Source organism: Stegostoma tigrinum, chromosome 9 (genome assembly GCF_030684315.1).
Source record: "Stegostoma tigrinum isolate sSteTig4 chromosome 9, sSteTig4.hap1, whole genome shotgun sequence".
In the NCBI taxonomy this organism is placed as follows: domain Eukaryota; kingdom Metazoa; phylum Chordata; class Chondrichthyes; order Orectolobiformes; family Stegostomatidae; genus Stegostoma; species Stegostoma tigrinum.
The window spans coordinates 92,041,265-92,061,537 of record NC_081362.1 but is presented as its reverse complement, the minus strand read 5'-3'; the positions used below and the strand labels follow the sequence as shown (position 1 = coordinate 92,061,537).

At 44.3% G+C, this 20,273-nt stretch overlaps 1 protein-coding gene across 3 annotated transcripts in view; it reads left to right on the top strand.

The window, feature by feature from the left end:
* Window positions 1-20,273, top strand: part of si:ch211-202p1.5 (uncharacterized protein LOC103909337 homolog) — a 35,429-nt gene that overhangs the window by 5,008 nt on the left and 10,148 nt on the right. For all 3 annotated transcript variants that reach the window (XM_048536208.2, XM_048536207.2, XM_048536206.2), the window contains exon 2: window positions 3,644-3,818. In XM_048536208.2, coding sequence (XP_048392165.1) covers window positions 3,644-3,818 — 175 coding nt within the window. The remainder of the gene's footprint in view (window positions 1-3,643; window positions 3,819-20,273) is intronic.

Sequence of the window (20,273 nt, the reverse complement as noted above, 5' to 3'; positions counted from 1 at the left end):
GAAACCACTGCAGTCCGCCTGCACCCACAATGTTGTTAGGGAATTCCAGGATTTTAACCCAGCGACACTGAAAGAGCAGCGATATTTCCAAGTCAGGATGGGGAATGGCTTGGAAGGCACTTGCAGGGGGTGGTGTTCCCATGAATTTGCTGCCCTTGCCCTTCTAGTTGGAAGGAGTCATTGGTTTGGAAGATGCTTTGGTGAATTTCTGTGGATCTTGCAGAAAATGCACATTGCTGTTACAATGGTGAAGGGTCTGGATGCTTGTGGATGTGGCGCCAGTCGAGTGCTCTGCTTTGTACTGGATGGTGTTAAGCTGCTTGAGTGTTGTTGGAGCTGCACCCATCCAGGCAAGTGGGGAGAATTCCATCGCACTCCTGACATGTGCCTTGTCGTGGTGGACAGGCTTTGGGGAGTCAAGAGGTGAGTTACTCACTGCAGGATTCCCAGCATCTAATCTACTCTTGTAGTCACTGTGATTATATGGCAAGTCAAGTCTGCTCCTGGGCAATGGTAACCAGAAAATAAACTTTGTAGAGATTGGCTTCAGGACATTACAACAGTGACTGCCTTTCAAATGTGACTGTAAAGTACTTTGGGATGTCCAGAAAACATGAAAGGCCTGACATGAATTCCAACTCTTTCCTCTCCTATTAATACTAAGAAAGAAAGAGAGGAGAACTCTGACCAACCAACACAGCATGGGCCGTTTTTATGTTATGAAGTAAATAACAAGGAATTATATTGAGAATTAATCAGACAGTCTCAAGCAGTGAATGCTGTATCAGTTTTCATTCGACAGTTGGTGTTATTTCACTGTTCTGCCACTGCTACTGGAACACCAGAATTAGCTGCTGTAAAAAGGATAAATTAGCTTTCGCCTCATCCAGAAGCAGAGCTACGTTCGGCAAATCTATGTACTCCATCCCATCTCCACAAGACAATGGGGGGAAATGCTCAAATTCAGAACGCTACTCAGACAGTTTCCATTTCGCTTTTGCAGAGGGTGACTGTTATATCTGTATCGTTGCACTCCTCCCTCGGAGAGGAGCCTGAGCTAATGGAAGGATTTGCAGACTGCCAGGCTGCAGCATCAACATTCCTGCCATGTCTGTAACCACTGAACCATAATCTCCTGCCCTCGTACATTCCAGTCCTGGGACATTTCTATTCTGCTGTGACAGCCTGTGGAAATAATTGAACAATGCAACACATACTACTAAAGTGACTTACTGTGGTAAATAGTATCAATGTGTTTAAAGGGAGGCTGAGTAAGTACATTACAGAGAAAGGCTTGCAGGTTGGATGTGATAAACCCTAAAGCAGGAGAAAGCTAGGACACAGTATAAACACCAGTAGGTACCAGCTGGACTAACCTGTCTGTCTTTGTGCTATTAATTCAATATAGTCCTTATACCCCGCCAATAGATGTTTCTTTGGATTCAGGACTGGAATCAAGTGAGCAAACGGCTCTTCATTGTATGAATTAATTTCTGCAATGGTTGCAGGAAATATATTTTTGTCACGTGGCTCTGACTGTCAACCCATGCCTCTGTGCTGACTGGAGGGGATTCTTCACCTGATTTTCCAGCCTGTTTCATCCAATTTCAAACCTTCCTTTCAGACTCACAGTCGATGTGGCTCATTGCAGGTAACATTGTGCCATATTAAAGTCACTTCTGACTCCTTTGTTGATCATGTAACTATTAAACATTTAAAAAAACACACTTGGTTCACTAATGTCCTTTAGGGAGGGAAATCTGCCATCCTTATGGTCTGGCCTACATGTGACTCCATTCTGACAGCAGCGGGGTTGACTCTTAGCTCTGGGTAAATAGGAATAGGCATTAAATACTGACCTAGTCATTGACACCAACATCCTGTGAATCAATAATTAAAAAACTTAGTGGCCATTTGGCCCAACCAACCCATGTGACTCCCCTTCAGTGTCCTCCTGCCTTCCCTCATCTAAATCCATCATCTTAACCTCTATTCCCTCCTCCCTCATTTGTTTGTCTCTCTTCCCCTTAAGTACAACTGTTCTGTGAAATTTAACCTCTCCTTCTGGTAGTGATTTCCATAATTCTATCCCTCTTTGGGTAAGGATGTATCTTCCTGAACCCCTTTGAGTCTTTTGATGACTCTTTTATATTGAAGATCTGTGTCTATGCTTTTCCTCACAGGAGGAAACATCCTGTCTGTATCCAATGTATCAAAATATTTCATCATTTGTAAAGGTTTCTGTTTTATGAAGCTCTTCTACTTCTGTTTTTTTTCCCAAAAGAGAAGCAAGACCAGTTTATCAATCCTTTTCTGAGGTGTTCACCCACATATCTCTGGGATCATTCTTGCTAAGGTTCCTCTGGTCCCTGTCCAGTGCCTTCATAGTCTTTTTATAATATGGCAACTAGATCTGCATTCAATACCTAAGGGTAATTTAAAAAACATGCAATACTAGTTTAACACAATATTCCGCCTCATTTCACTTCTATTCTCTTGAGAAATAGCCCTAGCATTTGATTTATCTTGTTTGTCATGTATTTGTACTCCGAGATTCCTTTGTTCCTCTAACTGATCAAGACTTCTGCCCAATAAATAACCTGCCTATTCTTCCAAAGTGCATTGCCTCATATTTGGACTTTATCTTCCAATTACCTGCCCGTTCTGCATGCTTATTAACACACTTCTGTAATTAGTTGCAGTCTCTCTTTACCTAAATCTGGTGTTGATTCCAAAATTAGAAACACTGGCCTAGATATAGCTGGAGGCCACACAACATCAGGTTATAGACTAATAGGCTTATTTGTAATTGCAAGCTTTCGGAGCATTGCTACTCCATCAGGTAAAGTCTGAGTCCAGATGTAGGGAGGGGATGGAATGGTGGTTCTGTCACTGGGCTCTATACCCAGAGACCCAGGCTGACATTCTGGAGAGATAGTAGGAACTGCCAATGCTGGAGAATCTGAGATAACAAGGTGTAGAGCTCAGCAGGCCAAGCAGCATCAGAGGAGCAGGGAATCTTGACGTTTCGGGTCGAGATCCTTCTTCAGAAAATTTTTTCTGAATTTTTTCTGAAGAAGGGCCTTGACCTGAAACATCAAGCTTTCCTGTTCCTCTGATGCTGCTTGGCTCACATTCTGGAGATGTAAGTTTGAAATCCAGAAGGCAGATTAGTGAAATCTGAATTCAGTAAAAATCTGGTATGATGACAACCACTATTGATTGTCGGTTGTTGTAAAAAACCCATCCAGTTTATTACTGTCCTTTTTAAGGAAGGAAATCCTGCCAGAAAGTGGAATTTGAATTCAACAAAAAAAATCTGGAATTGAGAATTTACTGATGAAATCTACTGTAAAACCGTTGCCAATAAGCGCCTATCTGCTTCACTAATGTGCTTCAGCGAGGGAAACTGCCATCCTTACCTGGCCTGGCTTACATGTGACTCCAGACCCACAGCAAAATGTCTGACTCTTAAGTACCCTTGCAATCACCAAGGAAGTTGCTTGCTTAGGTTGGGTTAGGCAAAAGATTTTGGCCTAAAGTCATCAGCACCTGTATGCTGTGAATGAATGTGCATGAGATTGGAATGAAAGATCCCAGTCTATTCTAAATGCTTCCCTCCTATTTATTTTTGTCACCGCAGGTAATTCAGAGCTGCTTGCTGCAGACTTGGCTGGATCAGAGATGGAGCACGATCAGGGACTAGGGGAGGTCCACCCATCTCTACACAGAGAGAAACGCTGTTCCTGCAGCAACATGCAAGATACAGAATGTGTTTACTTCTGCCATGTAGGCATTGTTTGGGTCAACACACCAGGGTAAGTGATCCCTGCAGCTGATTAATTCAGTTGAATTTCTTCCTTTTGGCCTGTTTCTAGGAAGCTGCTGGTAGCTTGTAATTCCAATATTCTAATGCTTTCCTAGTCAGCCCCCCACCTTTCATCTCCTGTACACTTAGCCTTGTCCATATTTCATCTGCTCAGGCCTTGACTTGCTCCAAATCCTGTTCGTTCATCAACCCCAGACTCAAGAATCAACATATAGGCTCCCAGTCCCAAGTTGAAATTCTAACTTTCAAATCTTTCCATGACTTCACCTCTCCCTATCTCTGTAAACTCCTCAAGTCCCCTGAACCCACAAGGATCTCTGTGATCCTCCAATTCTGACATTCCATGCATCCCTGAATTCCATTGTTGCATCACTAGTGGCTGTGCCTTCAACTGCCTGCATCCTAACCTCAGGAATTTCCTCCCTGAATCCCTCTGCCACGGCCACATCCTTTACAATGCTCCTTAAAATCCATCTCTTTGACTCAACTCTTGTTTTCTGACCTGATGCCTCATATTAAGTGTCAGTATCAAACTGCATTCGATACACATCTGTGTTTGCTGTGTTGTGTTCCACATAAGTGGAAGTTTTGTAGCTGTGGGTGATTTCCTGCTTCTGCTCTGATTTAGTTTCACTTTAAACAAGAGTGGTGTGTTTGCTTTTAGGTAAATAATCTATAAAGCAGGGAAGTTATTGCTAAACCTTTATAAAGCACTGGTTAACTTCCAGCAGGAGCACTGTGTCCAATTCTGAGCATAGGATATTTGGAAAAATGTTGAGCTCCTGATGAGATGAAGATCTTCTAGAACTAGGGGCCAGTGTTCTAGAATAAGGTGTCACCCACTTAAGACAAAGATGGGTGACCATTTCTTTCTGAGAAAGGATGTTGAGCTTTTGGAATTCTCTCTTCCTCAAAAGGTGATAGAAGCAGACTCCTTGAATATTTCCAAGGCAGAGGTAGGAAGATTTTTTATTAGGAAAGGGTAACATGGGTGGGCAGGAATGTGGACTGATTGCAACAGTCATGATCTTATTGGATGACAGAACAGACTCGAGGGGGCAAATGGCCTATTTGTGGTTTTATGGAGTAGTAGGGAAATGGGACTTGTCTGAATGGGAAAGCAATGACCTAGTAGCATTTTCACTAGACTAGCAATCTTGAGAATAAAAACCAAAAGAATTTACTGTAAATCAGAAACAAAAACAGAACTTGCAGGAAAAGCTCGGCAGGCCTGGCAACATCTGTGGAGCGAAAACAGAGTTAACATTTCCGGTTCAGTCACTGGACATGAACCAGTAACTCTGCTTTCTCTCTCCACAGATGCTGCCAGACCTGCTGAGGTTTTCCAGCAATTTCTATTTTTATTATTAAGCCCAAGACACACTTTCTGGGGACTTGGGTTTAAATCCTCCCATGGTGCATGGTAGAATATCAATTCAATTAAGGGGCTCATGATGACCGTGAAGTTGTTGCTGATTGTTAAAAAAACTCTGATGAAGGGTCTAGGCCCGAAACGTCAGCTTTTGTGCTCCTGAGATGCTGCTTGGCCTGCTGTGTTCATCCAGCTCCACACTTTGTCATCTTGGATTCTCCAGCATCTGCAGTTCCCATTATCTCAAACACATATTGAAAGTCCAGTCTGGCTCACTAATGCCTTTTATGGAGGGAAACTGCCATCCTTACCTGGTCAGGTCTGTATGTAACTCCAAACCCACAGCAATGTGGTTGACTCTTACACTGGCCTCTGGGCAATCAGAGATTGGCAATAAATTCTGGCCTGGTATATCCTGTGAATGAATTAAAAACATCAGTTGATACACAGACATAAAGGCCTATGCTTGGTGGGTCTGACAATGTTATAGGAGCTCAACACGTCCCTAATCATGAACACACTGCTGGTGTCACATTCACATGCTCCTTGGAATCCTGACAATTCTCCAATGTTGTACACTAGAAGCTAAATGCTTTCAGAAAAATCCAGGCGGACAATTCCTAGCTTTATTTCAAGCAGTTATATGACATCGAGCAGCCCTCAACCTGACCCTGCTCACCTCTCCTCCACCACCACCAGACCTTCGGGCTGACTCTATTTATATTTAAATACTGATTTGGAAAACATTGAATCCAATTTAATAAAAAAGAGCTCAAGCAGAGCATACAGATACTGCAACTGAGTAGGAAAGCTGGGGATCAAACTAAAATATCATAATCAGGCGAAAAATGAACTTCTGTCGTCAATACAATTTGATAAGATATTTTCTAATCAATCTGTTATCACACAATTCTTGAGTAAGGAGCACTTGAACCTAATGTAGCTATTGCTACATATGCAGTATACAGTAGCTATTGCTGTTAATGCCTAAGAACTTAAAGGCATAAAACGATCAGCTTGAAATGGTCCACTTCCAGGTCAATTGGAAATTAACCATAATCTTCATTTTTTTTAAAAATTGAGCAGAAATTGTACTTGTTTAACAGTGTCCTTTTTAATCAGCTCAGCTCTCGTTTTTTGCAGCTTTATGAATGAAATTATCGAGCGTGCAAGTTGCAAGTCGCAGCCTTTGACTGAGTGAGATTTTCAGGTGTAACATTCTCAGTGTTACATTTATGACGTGATCGTATGAAGAGTGACATATTCAGGTGTATTCACAAGTGTAGAAATAGAAATTTCTGGAAAAGCTCAGCAGGGCCAGCACCATCTATTGATAGAAACCAAAGTTAATATTTTGAGTTGAGTCTCCGTTCCTCAGAACATGAGTTGCACAGCAAGGAAACAGACCCCTCGGTCCAACTTGTCCATGCCAAACAGATATTTTAAATTAATCCAGTCCCATTTGCCTGCATTTGGCCCATATCCCTCAAAACCGTTCCTATTCATATACACATCCAGACGCCTTTTAAATATTGCAGTTGCCAGATTTACTTTCTCCGTGCTTTGCCTCACTTCCTCCCTTTTTAAGTGCTGTTTGTTTTGATCTTTTTCTCAAAGTTCAAAAACATAAAACAGCAATTACTGCTCCAAACATTCGAAGTAATCACTTCCAACACAAAAGAGCAGCTCTTTTGAGCCGTAATTTTTTCCTATCCTTCATAAGCCAAAACCGTGAAGATATATAGATCTATTACAAGTATTGAGCTTCTGCATTTTAAATTCCTTGTAGACTCACGTACACATGCATTTGTAAACTACGCACATATGCAAGTAGAAATGCAGACAAGGACGAACACTTACATCCATCAATCTCAAACTGTTTGCAACAACGTTTTGCAGGATGGGACATTTTGTCTGTGGACTATATTTAAAATGATAGATCAACTTTCCTTGTATTGAGGTATTTTTGTAATGGTATAATTATATCTTCTTAGCAGCCAGGCATCTGTGGAAGTCGGCAGAAGTATTGCTACAATGTACAAGTTGTGCAGTGTGTCATTACAGTGAGAGCGGGGAGGAAGGAAGAATGCAGATGCTGAGAGTATTCGTTCATTTGTTCGTTCATTCTATCCTCGGGGTTTCTGCATAATGTCGAGCCAACTTCAACACAGGGGGGAGTTGATTTTTCTTTTTCAGAGACACTGAGGGAAGAACATGTAATGAGTGAGACCACTCATATAAAAACTATTGTATGCTTTTCCTCCAATTGAAAACAAAGATAAAACAAAATATGTATTCAACTGGAGAATTTTGTAATCTCAGGACAATGTCAAGCAATCACATCCCACTAAATACATTTGAAAATTCAGTCATTATCGTTAAACATTTAGGATTCTCTCAGGAGTGGACAGAGTAGATGCTTGATGATTTGAAAGGTCACCAGGAGGTATTGATTCTGAAAACGTTAATCCCAAATTTCCATTGACTCCTCGCAGCCTGAAGGTGGTGAGTTCCACACAGGCTTGTGCAGGGAGTGAATGTGTTTTATACAGCTCTTGAGAGTCCGAGTAATTATGCCCGACTAGTCTAAGTTAAACTTATAGCTAGAATGTAATTAACTGTCTCATTAATAATGTTATAAAGCAGAGATTGATGCCCCCATGGCAAACTAAAACTGAAAGACCCAAAGAGGTGTACCTAGCCCTGTGGTCTATAAAAGGAGTCTGAAAAGTAGCATAGCCTGCCTTTAAGAAACTTCTAGTGGGTAAATAAAACAAATCCCTGACACTTCACAATCAACAAGTAACAATTTATATGTCTAACTATAACAGTGAACAAACTAACTAAACTATTAACAAACTGAATAAACCCCGTCAAGTTACTAACTACTCCTGAATAAAACAAGATTCTAATATGCCGTTTGAATAAATACAAGTCCGACCTACATAAAATAAAAACAAGTAAAATTTAGTCTTGAAATTATAGCCAGATTACATGTCTTCTGGATTGTTCTGTGCTTTTCCATCGAATGCTCTATCAGGAACGCTGTTGGACTTTGTTCAACCGCCTCCTTCTTTTGTAACCTTGATGACCTGTCAATTTCTTACACTCGGACTGGTTCTATGTTGTCAAAACCATCAGATTTAAAATCAATTGGTCCTTGGTATCTAAGCGCCTGGATGAAATTGGCTAAATTCAAAAACATGATGTCTTACTAATAAAATAAAACTATTACTTGGCCTGCTAACTCTATGGCCTTGCAACACAGATGCTTCACTTTGGGTGCTCTCTGTGTACTAGCAAACCTTCAAGCTACTGCTCACAGACATCCATTTTAAATCTCTAATCATCGAAAAAGCACATCATCTTTTAAAGGGATCATGCAATGCCTCCTCCACCCCCCCCCACCTCGAACCCCAGCATTTTACGAACACCAAATTCTAACTTCCTGCCTCCAATCCATAAGTGCTCTACCCAAATTCACAGCAATAAGATACATGCCCTTTCTGCTTCGACTCGCCAGTGGTCTGCCTTCAGATTGTTAGATGTGCTCTAAATTAAATCATGCTGAGAAATTAAACAAATTAGGCCCATTTCGTCTGGAATTGAGAAGTTAAGGCATGATCTGATTGAAATTTTCAAGATATTAACAGGGAAAGGCAGGGGAGGTAATGATAAATTACTTCTGCTGGTCGGGGATTCTAGAACTAGAGAGCATAGCCTAAGAATTTTTGAAATTCATTAACAGGATGAGGGCATCACTGGCTAGGCAGCATGTATTGCCCATCCCTAATTGCCCCAAAGGCAGTTGAGAGTCGTCCCCATTGCTGTGGATCTGGAGTCACATGTCGGCCAGACCAGGTAAGGATGGCAGTTTCCGTCCCTTAAGGACATTAATGAACCAGATGGGTTTTTCCAAGCAATGGATTCATGGTTATCACTAGATTCTTAAATATAGATAGTATATTGAATTCAAATTGCTCCATCAGCTGTGATGGGAATTTGAACCCGGGCCCCTGGAATATTACATGGGTTTCTGGATTAACTGTTCAGTGATAACACCATTAGGCCATTGCCTCTCTGTTAGGGCCGGACCATTCAGGAGAGATGTTAGGAAGCACTCCAACAGTCAAAGGGTGAGAGAGGTTTGGAACTTTCTTCAGCAAACAGCAGTGGATGCTGGGTCAGTTGTTAACTTTAAAACTGAGGTAGATACATTTTTGTTAAGCAGAGGTACTAAGGGATATGGGTCAAAATGCTGGGACAGGCTACAGATCAGCCGAGATCTCACTGAAGGTTAGAATAACTCACGGGGCTGAATAGCCTACTCCTGTGTTCCTGTCTTCTGCAGTTAATATCTTGAAGACTTTGACCAGATCACCATTTAATCTTCTAAATGCCAGAGAAAATGGGCCTAATTTGTTCAATCATTCCTCATAATTTAACGTTGAAAATGCCGAATGAGGATGGACCACTGGAGAGTCTAGACAGAAGGTGCTACTCCAGCTGTGACCTAGGCAGGGGATAGAGAAGAGAATTGGTGACTGGCTGCTCACAACCCTTACCCTAGGCCACATACTGGCAGAGATGGCACAAACCATCAAGTGGCAGCAGTCGAATTTTGGGACAAATGCCTCAAAAGCCCACCGAGAGAATTACTTTGGCTTTATCGAGTTAACAAATATCCAAAAACAGTGTGGCAATGGAAGATGCCTCAGCAATCTACTGGAATTATTGGACAAAATGGGGAAATGTAGTTGAATTTGGATAACTTAACACAGGGACCTAGGAATGTCAGCATTTATGGAGCTATCGTGCTTTGCAATGGGCTCAGGAGTGGGGGAGAAATACTTGCAAAAAACATAATATTCATCAGAATGGTTGATTACCAGGAGAACCTAAGCGTCCGGGGAAGGTAGTAAATAGATATCAGAGGACATTTAGTGAGGAGATTCATTTTGGAAGGACAAGTAAAAGGGAGACATTGTTTCAGAGATAGTTGGAACTGCCAATGCTGGAGAATCAAATAACAAGGTGTAGAGCTGGATGAAGACAGCAGGCCAAGCAGAATCAGAGGAGCAGGAAGGCTGATGTTTCGGATCTGGACTGTTTTTTCTGAAGAACGATCTAGACCTGAAACATCAGCCTTCCGGCTCCTCTGATGCTGCTTGGCCTGCTGTGTTCATCCAGCTCTGCACCTTGTTTCCAACATTGTTTCAGGATATGTTGGAGTTTTCAAGCCAAAAATAACCTGCCCGAAAGTTACTAGAAGTGAAGGGGCCATGGGGCATGTGGGACTTTGATGACCACCTTGACCAATAGTCACCGTCTGTAATCAGTTGGTTTTAAGAGGTGAGAAAACAACAGTGGAATGAAGATGAATGGAAAGGAGTAGAGAAGTGATGATGGACGCGGTGATGATGGGACCGTGGTGGCGGTGATGATGGACGCGGTGATGAAGGGACCGTGGTGGCAGTGATGATGGACGCGGTGATGATGGGACCGTGGTGGCGGTGATGATGGACGTGGTGATGATGGGACCGTGGTGGCGGTGATGATGGACGTGGTGATGATGGACGCGGTGATGATGGGACCGTGGTGGCGGTGATGATGGACGCGGTGATGATGGGACCGTGGTGGCGGTGATGATGGACGTGGTGATGATGGGACCGTGGTGGCGGTGATGATGGACGTGGTGATGATGGACGCGGTGATGATGGGACCGTGGTGGCGGTGATGATGGACGTGGTGATGATGGGACCGTGGTGGCGGTGATGATGGACGTGGTGATGATGTTGACCGTGTTGGTGATGATGGACGTGGTGATGATGGGACCGTGGTGGCGGTGATGATGGACGTGGTGATGATGGACGCGGTGATGATGGGACCGTGGTGGCGGTGATGATGGGACCGTGGTGGCGGTGATGATGGACGTGGTGATGATGGGACCGTGGTGGCGGTGATGATGGACGTGGTGATGATGGACGCGGTGATGATGGGACCGTGGTGGCGGTGATGATGGACGCGGTGATGATGGGACCGTGGTGGCGGTGATGATGGACGTGGTGATGATGGGACCGTGGTGGCGGTGATGATGGACGTGGTGATGATGGACGCGGTGATGATGGGACCGTGGTGGCGGTGATGATGGACGTGGTGATGATGGGACCGTGGTGGCGGTGATGATGGACGTGGTGATGATGGACGTGGTGATGATGGGACCGTGGTGGCGGTGATGATGGACGTGGTGATGATGGACGTGGTGATGATGGGACCGTGGTGGCGGTGATGATGGACGTGGTGATGATGTTGACCGTGTTGGTGATGATGGACGTGGTGATGATGGTGACCGTGGTGGCGGTGATGATGGACATAGTGGACTTGGTCGGCACAGTGATTATTGTGTCCATGGTTATTATGGTGGTCATGGTGACAGTGGCGAACATTATAACAATGGCGGCCGTGGTGATGGTGTTGGCTGTGGACATTATTGCTGCCAAGATGATGCTGGTGGCTTGGCAGTGATGGTGGCCATATCAATGATAAGTGCCGTGGTGATAATGGTAGCAATGATGATTATGATGATGATGGAAGCCACATCAATGATGGTGGCCTTGATGTTGACTATGACTATGGCAATGATAGTGACAATTATCAGGATGTTTTGAGTGAGACAAGTCAGCAAAGTATGTGAGCTGTACACCCAGGTCTCATACACCTGGAGAAAACAGACAAGACAAATTAATTGGGACCTTACTGCATTTACGTAACTGAAGAAATTGGCAAAGCAACATGCAGCACACTGTCTGAGCATCCCTGGAAAGTTTGGTTACAACTGTCTCCAGGATGATGTTGAGAAACCCCACTTTCTGAACGATTGTGCCCAAATCACAGATGCAACATTTCTGAGATAGTAGGAACTGCTGATGCCAGAGAATCTGAGATAACAAGGTGTGAAGCTGAATGAACACAGCAGGCCAAGCAGCACTAAAGGAACAGGAAATTGTTACAGAGATTTTAGGAACTGCCGAGTTTTCTGAAGAAGAGTCTAGAGCCAAAACATCAACTTTCCTGCTCCTCTGATGCTGCGTGGCCTGCTGTGTTCATTCACCTTCACACCATGTAACAATTCTGATGCTGAATTCAAGGTTCATTCCTCTGCAAAGCCACTCAGCCAACTGCTGAGTGACCAAAGTAATTATCACGTTAAAAAGAAACATCCCAATGTTCATAAATTGACATCATGTGTACATCATATGGTCACCATAAACTGTGTTGCCATGTTATTTGAAGCAAGGTTTGTTTAAACTTCATCAGTAGTCACCTTATAACGAGTTTAAATGACTAGCATAGGTTGCAGAGATGAACATAACACTGTTTATTAATTCATGCATGTGACGCGGGAATCACTGTCTGGGCCAACATTTTATTACCCATCCCTAGCTGCCCCTCAGGAAAGTGGTGGTGTGTTGCCTTCTTGAGCTGTTGCAGTCCATGCGCTGTTGGTAGACTCTTGATGTTGAAAGGGAGGGCATTCCTGGGTTTTGACCAAGTGACATTGAAGGAATGCTTATTCATTGTGATTGGTGGGCTCGCCGAGCTGGTTGGTTGTTCCGCAGACGTTTCGCTACCATGCTGGGTAACATGATCAGTGCAGCCTCCGATGAAGTGCCGGTGTGTTTTCCCGCCTGGTTTTTAAACTCTGGGGTAAGCTGAGTTGGATTATCTCACTTCCGGTTTTCCTTCGTGGTGGAATGTATATGGGACCGAGTCCTATGTGTTTGTTGATGGCATTCTTCGTGGAGTATCTAGGAGCTCCCGTGCCTGTTTCTGCTTTGCTTGCCCCAGGATTTTGGTGTTGTCCCAATCAGATTGGTGGTTCCCTTTCTCCGTGCGGATAGAGATGGGTAAGTATTGGTTGTGTCATCTCATCTCTATCCACATGGAGGTAATGCACTGATGATGCTACCCAGCAGGGTAAAGAAATGTCTGCAGAAAAGCAACGAACGAGCTCGGCGAGCCAACCAATCGCAACATCCACAACCCGAGCTACAAATCTGCTTGAAAGCATTAGTAATGCTTATATATTTCTGTGTCAGGATGGTGAGTGGCTTGGAGGGGAACTTGAAAGTGGTGATGTTTCACTGTATCTGCTGCCCTCGTCCTTCTAGATGGAAATAGCCATGGATTTGGAAGATGCCATCTAAGGGTCTTTGGCAAATTACTTCAAGTATTGAAGTTTCAAAGATGAGGGGCAAATTTTTGGTCGGCAAGGGAATCAAGGATTATGGGGAAAAGGCAAGGAAGTTGAGTTGAGGATTATCAGAACAGTATACCGAGTCAGTATGGGTGGAAATTAGGAACAGCAAGGGAGTAGTCACCTCGTTAGGGGTTTACTACAGGCCCCCCAATAGCAGCAGGGAGATTGAAGAAAGCATAGGTCGGCAGATTTTGGAAAAGTGTGGAAGTAGTAGGATTGTTGTAATGGGTGACTTTAACTTTCCCAATATTGATTGGAACCTCCTTCGAGCAGAAGATTTGAATGGAGCTGTTTTTGTAGGGTGTGTTCAGGAGGGTTTCCTAACTCAGTACGTTGACAGGCCGACGAGGGGAGAGGCCATTCTAGACTTGGTGCTCGGAAACGAGCCGGGGAGGTATCAGATCTTGTGGTGGGAGGGCATTTTGGTGATAGTGACCATAACTGCCTCACATTCTACATAGCTATGGAGAAGGAGAGGATTAGGCAAAATGGGAGGATATTTAATTGGGGAAGAGGAAACTATGATGCGATTAGACACGAGTTAGGAAGCATGGACTGGGAGCAATTGTTCCATGGTAAAGGCACTATAGACGTGTGGAGACTGTTTAAGGAACAGTTGTTGGGAGTGATGAATAAATATGTCCCTCTGAGACAGGCAAGAAGGGGTAAGATAAAGGAACCTTGGATGACGAGAGCGGTGGAGCTTCTCGTCAAAAGGAAGAAGGTAGCTTACATAAGGTGGAGGAAGCTAGGGTCAAGCTCAGCTCTAGAGGATTACATGCAGGCAAGGAAGAAGCTAAAAAATGGTCTGAGGAGAGCCAGGAGGGGGCACGAGAAAGGCTTGGCAGAATGGATTAGGGAGAACACAAAGGCATTTTACACTTATGTGAGGAATAAGAGAATGGTCAAAGAAAGAGTAGGGCCGATCAGGGATAGCATAGGGAACTTGTGTGTGGAGTCTGAGGAGGTCGGGGAAGCCCTAAATGAGTTTTTTGCTTCTGACTTTACGAAAGAAACAAACTGTGTAGTGAATGAAACCTTTGAAGAGCAGGTGTGCATGCTGGAATGGATAGAGATAGAGGAAGCTGATGTGCTGAAAATTTTGTCAAACGTTAAGATTGACAAGTCGCCAGGCCCGGACCAGATTTGTCCTCGGCTTCTTTGGGAAGCGAGAAATGCAATTGCTTCGCCACTGGCAAAGAGCTTTGCATCCTTGCTCTCCACTGGAGTCATACCTGAGGACTGGAGAGAGGCAAATGTAATTCCTCTCTTCACGAAAGGAAATAGGGAAATCCCCGGCAATTACAGACCAGTAAGTCTCACGTCTGTCGTCTGCAAGGTGTTAGAAAGGATTCTGAGGGATAAGATTTATGACCATCTGGAAGAGCATGGCTTGATTAAATGCAGTCAACACGGCTTTGTGAGGGGCAGGTCATGCCTCACAAACCTTATCGAGTTCTTTGAGGATGTGACTAGAAAAGTTGATGAGGGTCGAGCTGTGGATGTGGTGTATATGGACTTCAGCAAGGCATTTGATAAGGTTCCCCATGGTAGGCTCATTCACAAGGTCAGGAGGAATGTGATACAGGGGAACCTAGCTGCCTGGATACAAAATTGGCTGGCCAACAGAAGACAACGAGTGGTAGTAGAAGGAAAATATTCTGCCTGGAAGTCAGTGGTGAGTGGTGTTCCACAGGGCTCTGTCCTTGGGCCTCTACTGTTTGTAATTTTTATTAATGACTTGGATGAGGGGTTTGAAGGATGGGTCAGCAAGTTTGCAGATGACACGAAGGTTGGAGGTGTTGTTGACAGTATAGAGGGCTGTTGTAGGCTGCAGCGGGACATTGACAGGATGCAGAGATGGGCTGAGAGGTGGCAGATGGAGTTCAACCTGGATAAATGCGAGGTGATGCATTTTGGAAGGTCGAATTTGAAAGCTGAGTACAGGATTAAGGATAGGATTCTTGGCAGTGTGGAGGAACAGAGGGATCTTGGTGTGCAGATACATAGATCCCTTAAAATGGCCACCCAAGTGGACAAGGTTGTTAAGAAAGCATATGGTGTTTTGGCTTTCATTAACAGGGGGATTGAGTTTAAGAGTCGTGAGATCTTGTTGCAGCTCTATTAAAACTTTGGCTAGACCGCACTTGGAATACTGCATCCACTTCTGGTCGCCCTATTATAGGAAAGATGTGGTTGCTATGGAGAGGGTTCAGAGGAGGTTTACCAGGATGCTGCCTGGACTGGAGGGCTTATCTTATGAAGAGAGGTTGACTGAGCTCGGACTTTTTTCATTGGAGAAAAGGAGGAGGAGAGGGGACCTAATTGAGGTATACAAGATAATGAGAGACATAGATAGAGTTGATAGCCAGAGACTATTTCCCAGGGCAGAAATGGCTAACACGAGGGGCCATAGTTTTAAGCTGGTTGGAGGAAAGTATAGAGGGGATGTCAGAGGCGGGTTCTTTACACAGAGAGTTGTGAGAGCATGGAATGCGTTGTCAGCAGCAGTTGTGGGAGCAATGTCATTGGGGACATTTAAGAGACTGCTGGACATGCATATGGTCACAGAAACTTGAGGGTGCATACATGAGGATCAATGGTCGGCACAACATTGTGGGCTGAAGGGCCTGTTCTATGTTCTACGTTCTATCAGCCACAAACTCATTAAATAGCAGAGCAGACTCAATAGGCTGAATGGCTTGCTGCTGTATATGGAATGGTCTTACGAGTGAACTAATTGTTTAGGATACTTGAGTGGTGTGACAGGAGTCATGAGTCATAGTCATACAGTACCAAAACAGACCCCTTGATCCGACCATTCCACGCCAAACACAATCCTAAACTGCGCATCTGCCAATGTAGTATACAGTATCCGCTGTCCCGTTGTGGCCTCCTCTACATTGGGAAAACCAAATGGAGGCTTGGGGAACGTTTTGCAGAGCACCTACGCTCTGTTTGCAACAAACAACTGCATCTCCCAGTCGCGAACCATTTCAATTCCCCCCTCCCCCCACCCCACTCCTCGTACGACATATCCATCCTGGGCCTCCTGCATTGCCATGATGACGCCACCCGAAAGATGCAGGAACAGCATCTCATGTTTTGCGTGGGAACGCTGCAGCCCAATGGTATCAATGTGGATTTCACAAGCTTCAAAATCTCCCCTCCCCCCAACCACATGCCAAAACCAGCCCAGCTCGTCCTCGCCTCCCTAACCATTCCTCCCACCTCAAGCCCCACTCCCATCACCTACCTACTGGCCTCATCCCTCCCCTCTGACCTGTCCGTCCTCCCTGGACAGACCTATCCCCTCCCTAACTCCCCACTTACATTCACCTTCACTGGCTCTAACCCCGCCTAATTGACCTCTCTGTCTCCTCTCACCCCGTCTTCTCCTTTATCCATCTTCTACTTGCCTCCCTCTTCTCCCTATTTATTTCAGAATCTCCTTCCCCTCCTCCATTTCTGAAGAAGGGTCCTGACCCGAAACATTAGCTTTCCTGCTCCTCTGATGCTGCTTGGCCTGCTGTGTTAGTTCAGCTTCACACTGTGTTATCTCACAATCCTGAACGAAACTCGTCCCACCTGCTTGCTCCCAGCCCATAACCCTCCAAACATTTCCAGTTCATGTACTTATCCAAATGTCTTTTAAACATTGTAACTGTACCCACATCCACCACATCCTCTGGAAATTCATTCCACACATTAACCACCCTCTCTGTAAAAAAAATTCCCCTCATGTCTTTTATAAATGTGTCTCCTCTCACCTTAAAAAAATGTGCCCTCCGAGTCTTGAAATCCCCTATCCTTGGGCAAAAAACAAATCCCATTAACTCTACCTGTACTCCTCATTACTTTATAAAGTGGGACTAGTTTGGTTTGTGATTGTGTTCGGCGTGGACTGGTTGGACCAAGGTTGTGTTTTGGTACTGTCTGACTCTACGTCCATGACTACTATCACACCACTTTCTATCAGAGCACCTCTCAACCTCCCACGCTCCAGTGAAAAAGGCCCCAGTCTAACCAGCCTTTCTTTTATCAATTATATCGTGGTTCATCCCTGATATTTAAGGAACTGCAAGCCTAGCCCAGCATGGTCTGGACAGTGAGGTATATCCAGGTCCTATAGCAGGGATATAGAGCTTGCAAAACTGGCTGTGCTAACGTGGGGCTGCTGTGTTCAGATCCCAGGCCAGGAATATCACCAAAGCCCATGATTTCTGTTGCAGCATCTCTCTTTCAGCCCCTATCGGTTTTCAGATAATTAAGTGTCCTTCCTGCTATTATGACAAACAGCAGACATCTTTTCCAGTTGGTGAATAGTGCTACCAGATGTAACATGCCAAAATCACTAGTCAATGTAAGTGAGGAGAATTTCTAGGTTGCTGAGAGCACATTAAGGTTCAGTCTGGGCGCCCAGGTTGCTGTGGGGTCAAGAGACTGAAGCAAGTAGCAATGGCAGTGAAAACTTTAGCTTTTTTACCATCTCACAGTTGACCAGGAATCTCTTCTGTTCTTACAGTGTGTTTTTGGTCCTCAATGCAGTTGGCTGGATTCTGAATGTATCTTCCTTGGTCATCGTGTCCTGCTGAGGGGCTCCAATCTGTCTTATCGACAGCACCACAAAGCCCCTGTGCAAATCACCAACTTATGGGGCAGTGATTTCAACTCCAAATCAAGAGGAGGAGGGCAAATGGTGTCTGACACAGAGTTTCTTATCAGAAACAGCTGCAAATTCATTTTTGCAAATAGGTTCTTCGAGGCAGCTGTATAAATATTGGAGGATGGAAAACAGTAATAAAGTGAAGATGAAAGAAAAACTTGCTTATATATCATGGCCTCGGGACATTGCAAAGAGCTTCTGAGTCAATGAAGTGCTTTGAAGTGTAGTCACTGTTGAAATAGTTCGACCAGATGTAGGATCACTAGTAGGCCATTCAGCCCATCGAGTCTTCTCTGCCATTCAATCAGATCATGGCTGATCTGATCACCCTCCACTGTCTTGCGTTTTCCCCCATAACTCTCAATTCTCTTATTAATTAAAAATCTATCTATCTCAGCCTTGAATACACTTAATGATCAACAGATTCGCCACCGTATGAGAGTCATAGTCATGTATACATAGCCAGATGTAAAGTACAGAAACATACCTTTCAGTCCAACTCGTCCATGCTGACCGGATATCCTATAATACTCTAGTCCCATTTTCCAGCATTTGGCCCATTTCCCTCTAAACCCTTCCTATTCATGTACCCATCCAGATTCTTTTTAAATGTTGTAATTGTACCAGCCTCCACCACCTCCTCTGGCAGCTCATTCCATGCATGCACCATTCTCTGTGTGAAAAAGTTGCCCCTTGGGCCCCTTTTAAGTCTTTCCCCTCTCCCCTTAAATCTATGCCCCTCTAGTTTTGGACTCCCCCACCTGAGGACAAAGACCTTGGCTATTCACCCTATCCATGCCCTCTGCAAGGTCACCCCCTCCCCAGCCACTGATGCTCCAGGAAAAACAGCCCTCCTCATCTCTGTCTTAAATGTATGATCCTTATTGAGAGACGATCCTAGACTGTCCCACAAGGGGAAACAACTTCTTAACATCCACCCTTTCAACTCCCCAACATTTCAATAAGGTCGTCTCTCATTCTTCTAAACTCCAATGACTACGGGCCTGACTTACTCAACCTCTCCTCCTAAGAGAATCCCTCCATTCCTGGGGGAAAAACCTAGTGAACCCTCTGTGACCTGCATCCAATGGGAGTGCATCTTTTCCTTTGAGGGGAGCAAAGCTGCTGGCTGTATGCCAGCTGTGGCCTTACGAGTGTGCTGTATAGTTTAAGCCAGACTTTCCTATTTTTATATACCTTTCCCTTTTGAAATAGAGGTCAATATACATTGCTGAAGTTGTGTAGAATGGAGGCATGTGTGTACGCTTGAAAATCAGGCCCCAAATGTGGTAAATCAGTGAAATATCGCATCTGAATCTTCTTCTCATTACTATGTCTATACTTAGTGTGTGCATCTCAGACAGTCCTTCTTGAGGCAAAGATGTGGACTGTGTGCTGTGGTCACATATGGCTTTAATTCTCTGGGGTTAACATTAAATGTTTGAAAATGGATTTGCACTCTGGGCACCAAGTCAGAGAGTAATTCAGGCCAAAACAACATTTACCATATAGAAACATAACAGCCATTTTGCTTCATGAGGACCTGTCATTCACAGGACATTGTGGAACCCTAAGTAATCACAGAGAAAGGGTTGAAAAAAGGCCCCTTTTACCAGAGGGACAGGAATGTAAGTGTTTGTTAGGACCTGTTTAATTATTGAGTCTCTACAGTACTGAAAGAGACTGATTGGCCCATTGAGTCAGCACCAGCCATCTGAAAAACATCCCACCCAGACCCCTATCCTATCCCATAACTCCATATTTCCCATGGCCAATCCACCGAGCCTATACATCCCTACACGGTCCGGCCATTTTACAATGGCCAGTCAACCTAACCTGTACATTTTTCAACTGCAAGAAGAAACTGGAGCACTCCACACAGATAGTTGCCCAAGAGTGGAATTGAACCGGGGTCCCTAACACGCTGAGGCAGCGGTGCTAACCACTGAGCCACCTCTCTCACAGTCTAGCTTTTTGCTGTCATTGCTGTTGATGTGACTTGTAACCATTGATGGCTATGTTCTCCACACCTTTCCCCAGCTTCTCAATGTTCTTTCTGCTGGGAAATCATCAAACCAAAGCGAAGCAGGGATTGGTGATTGACCCCAATACAAATTTAACTGATTTCTTTCAGAAAGTAACACAT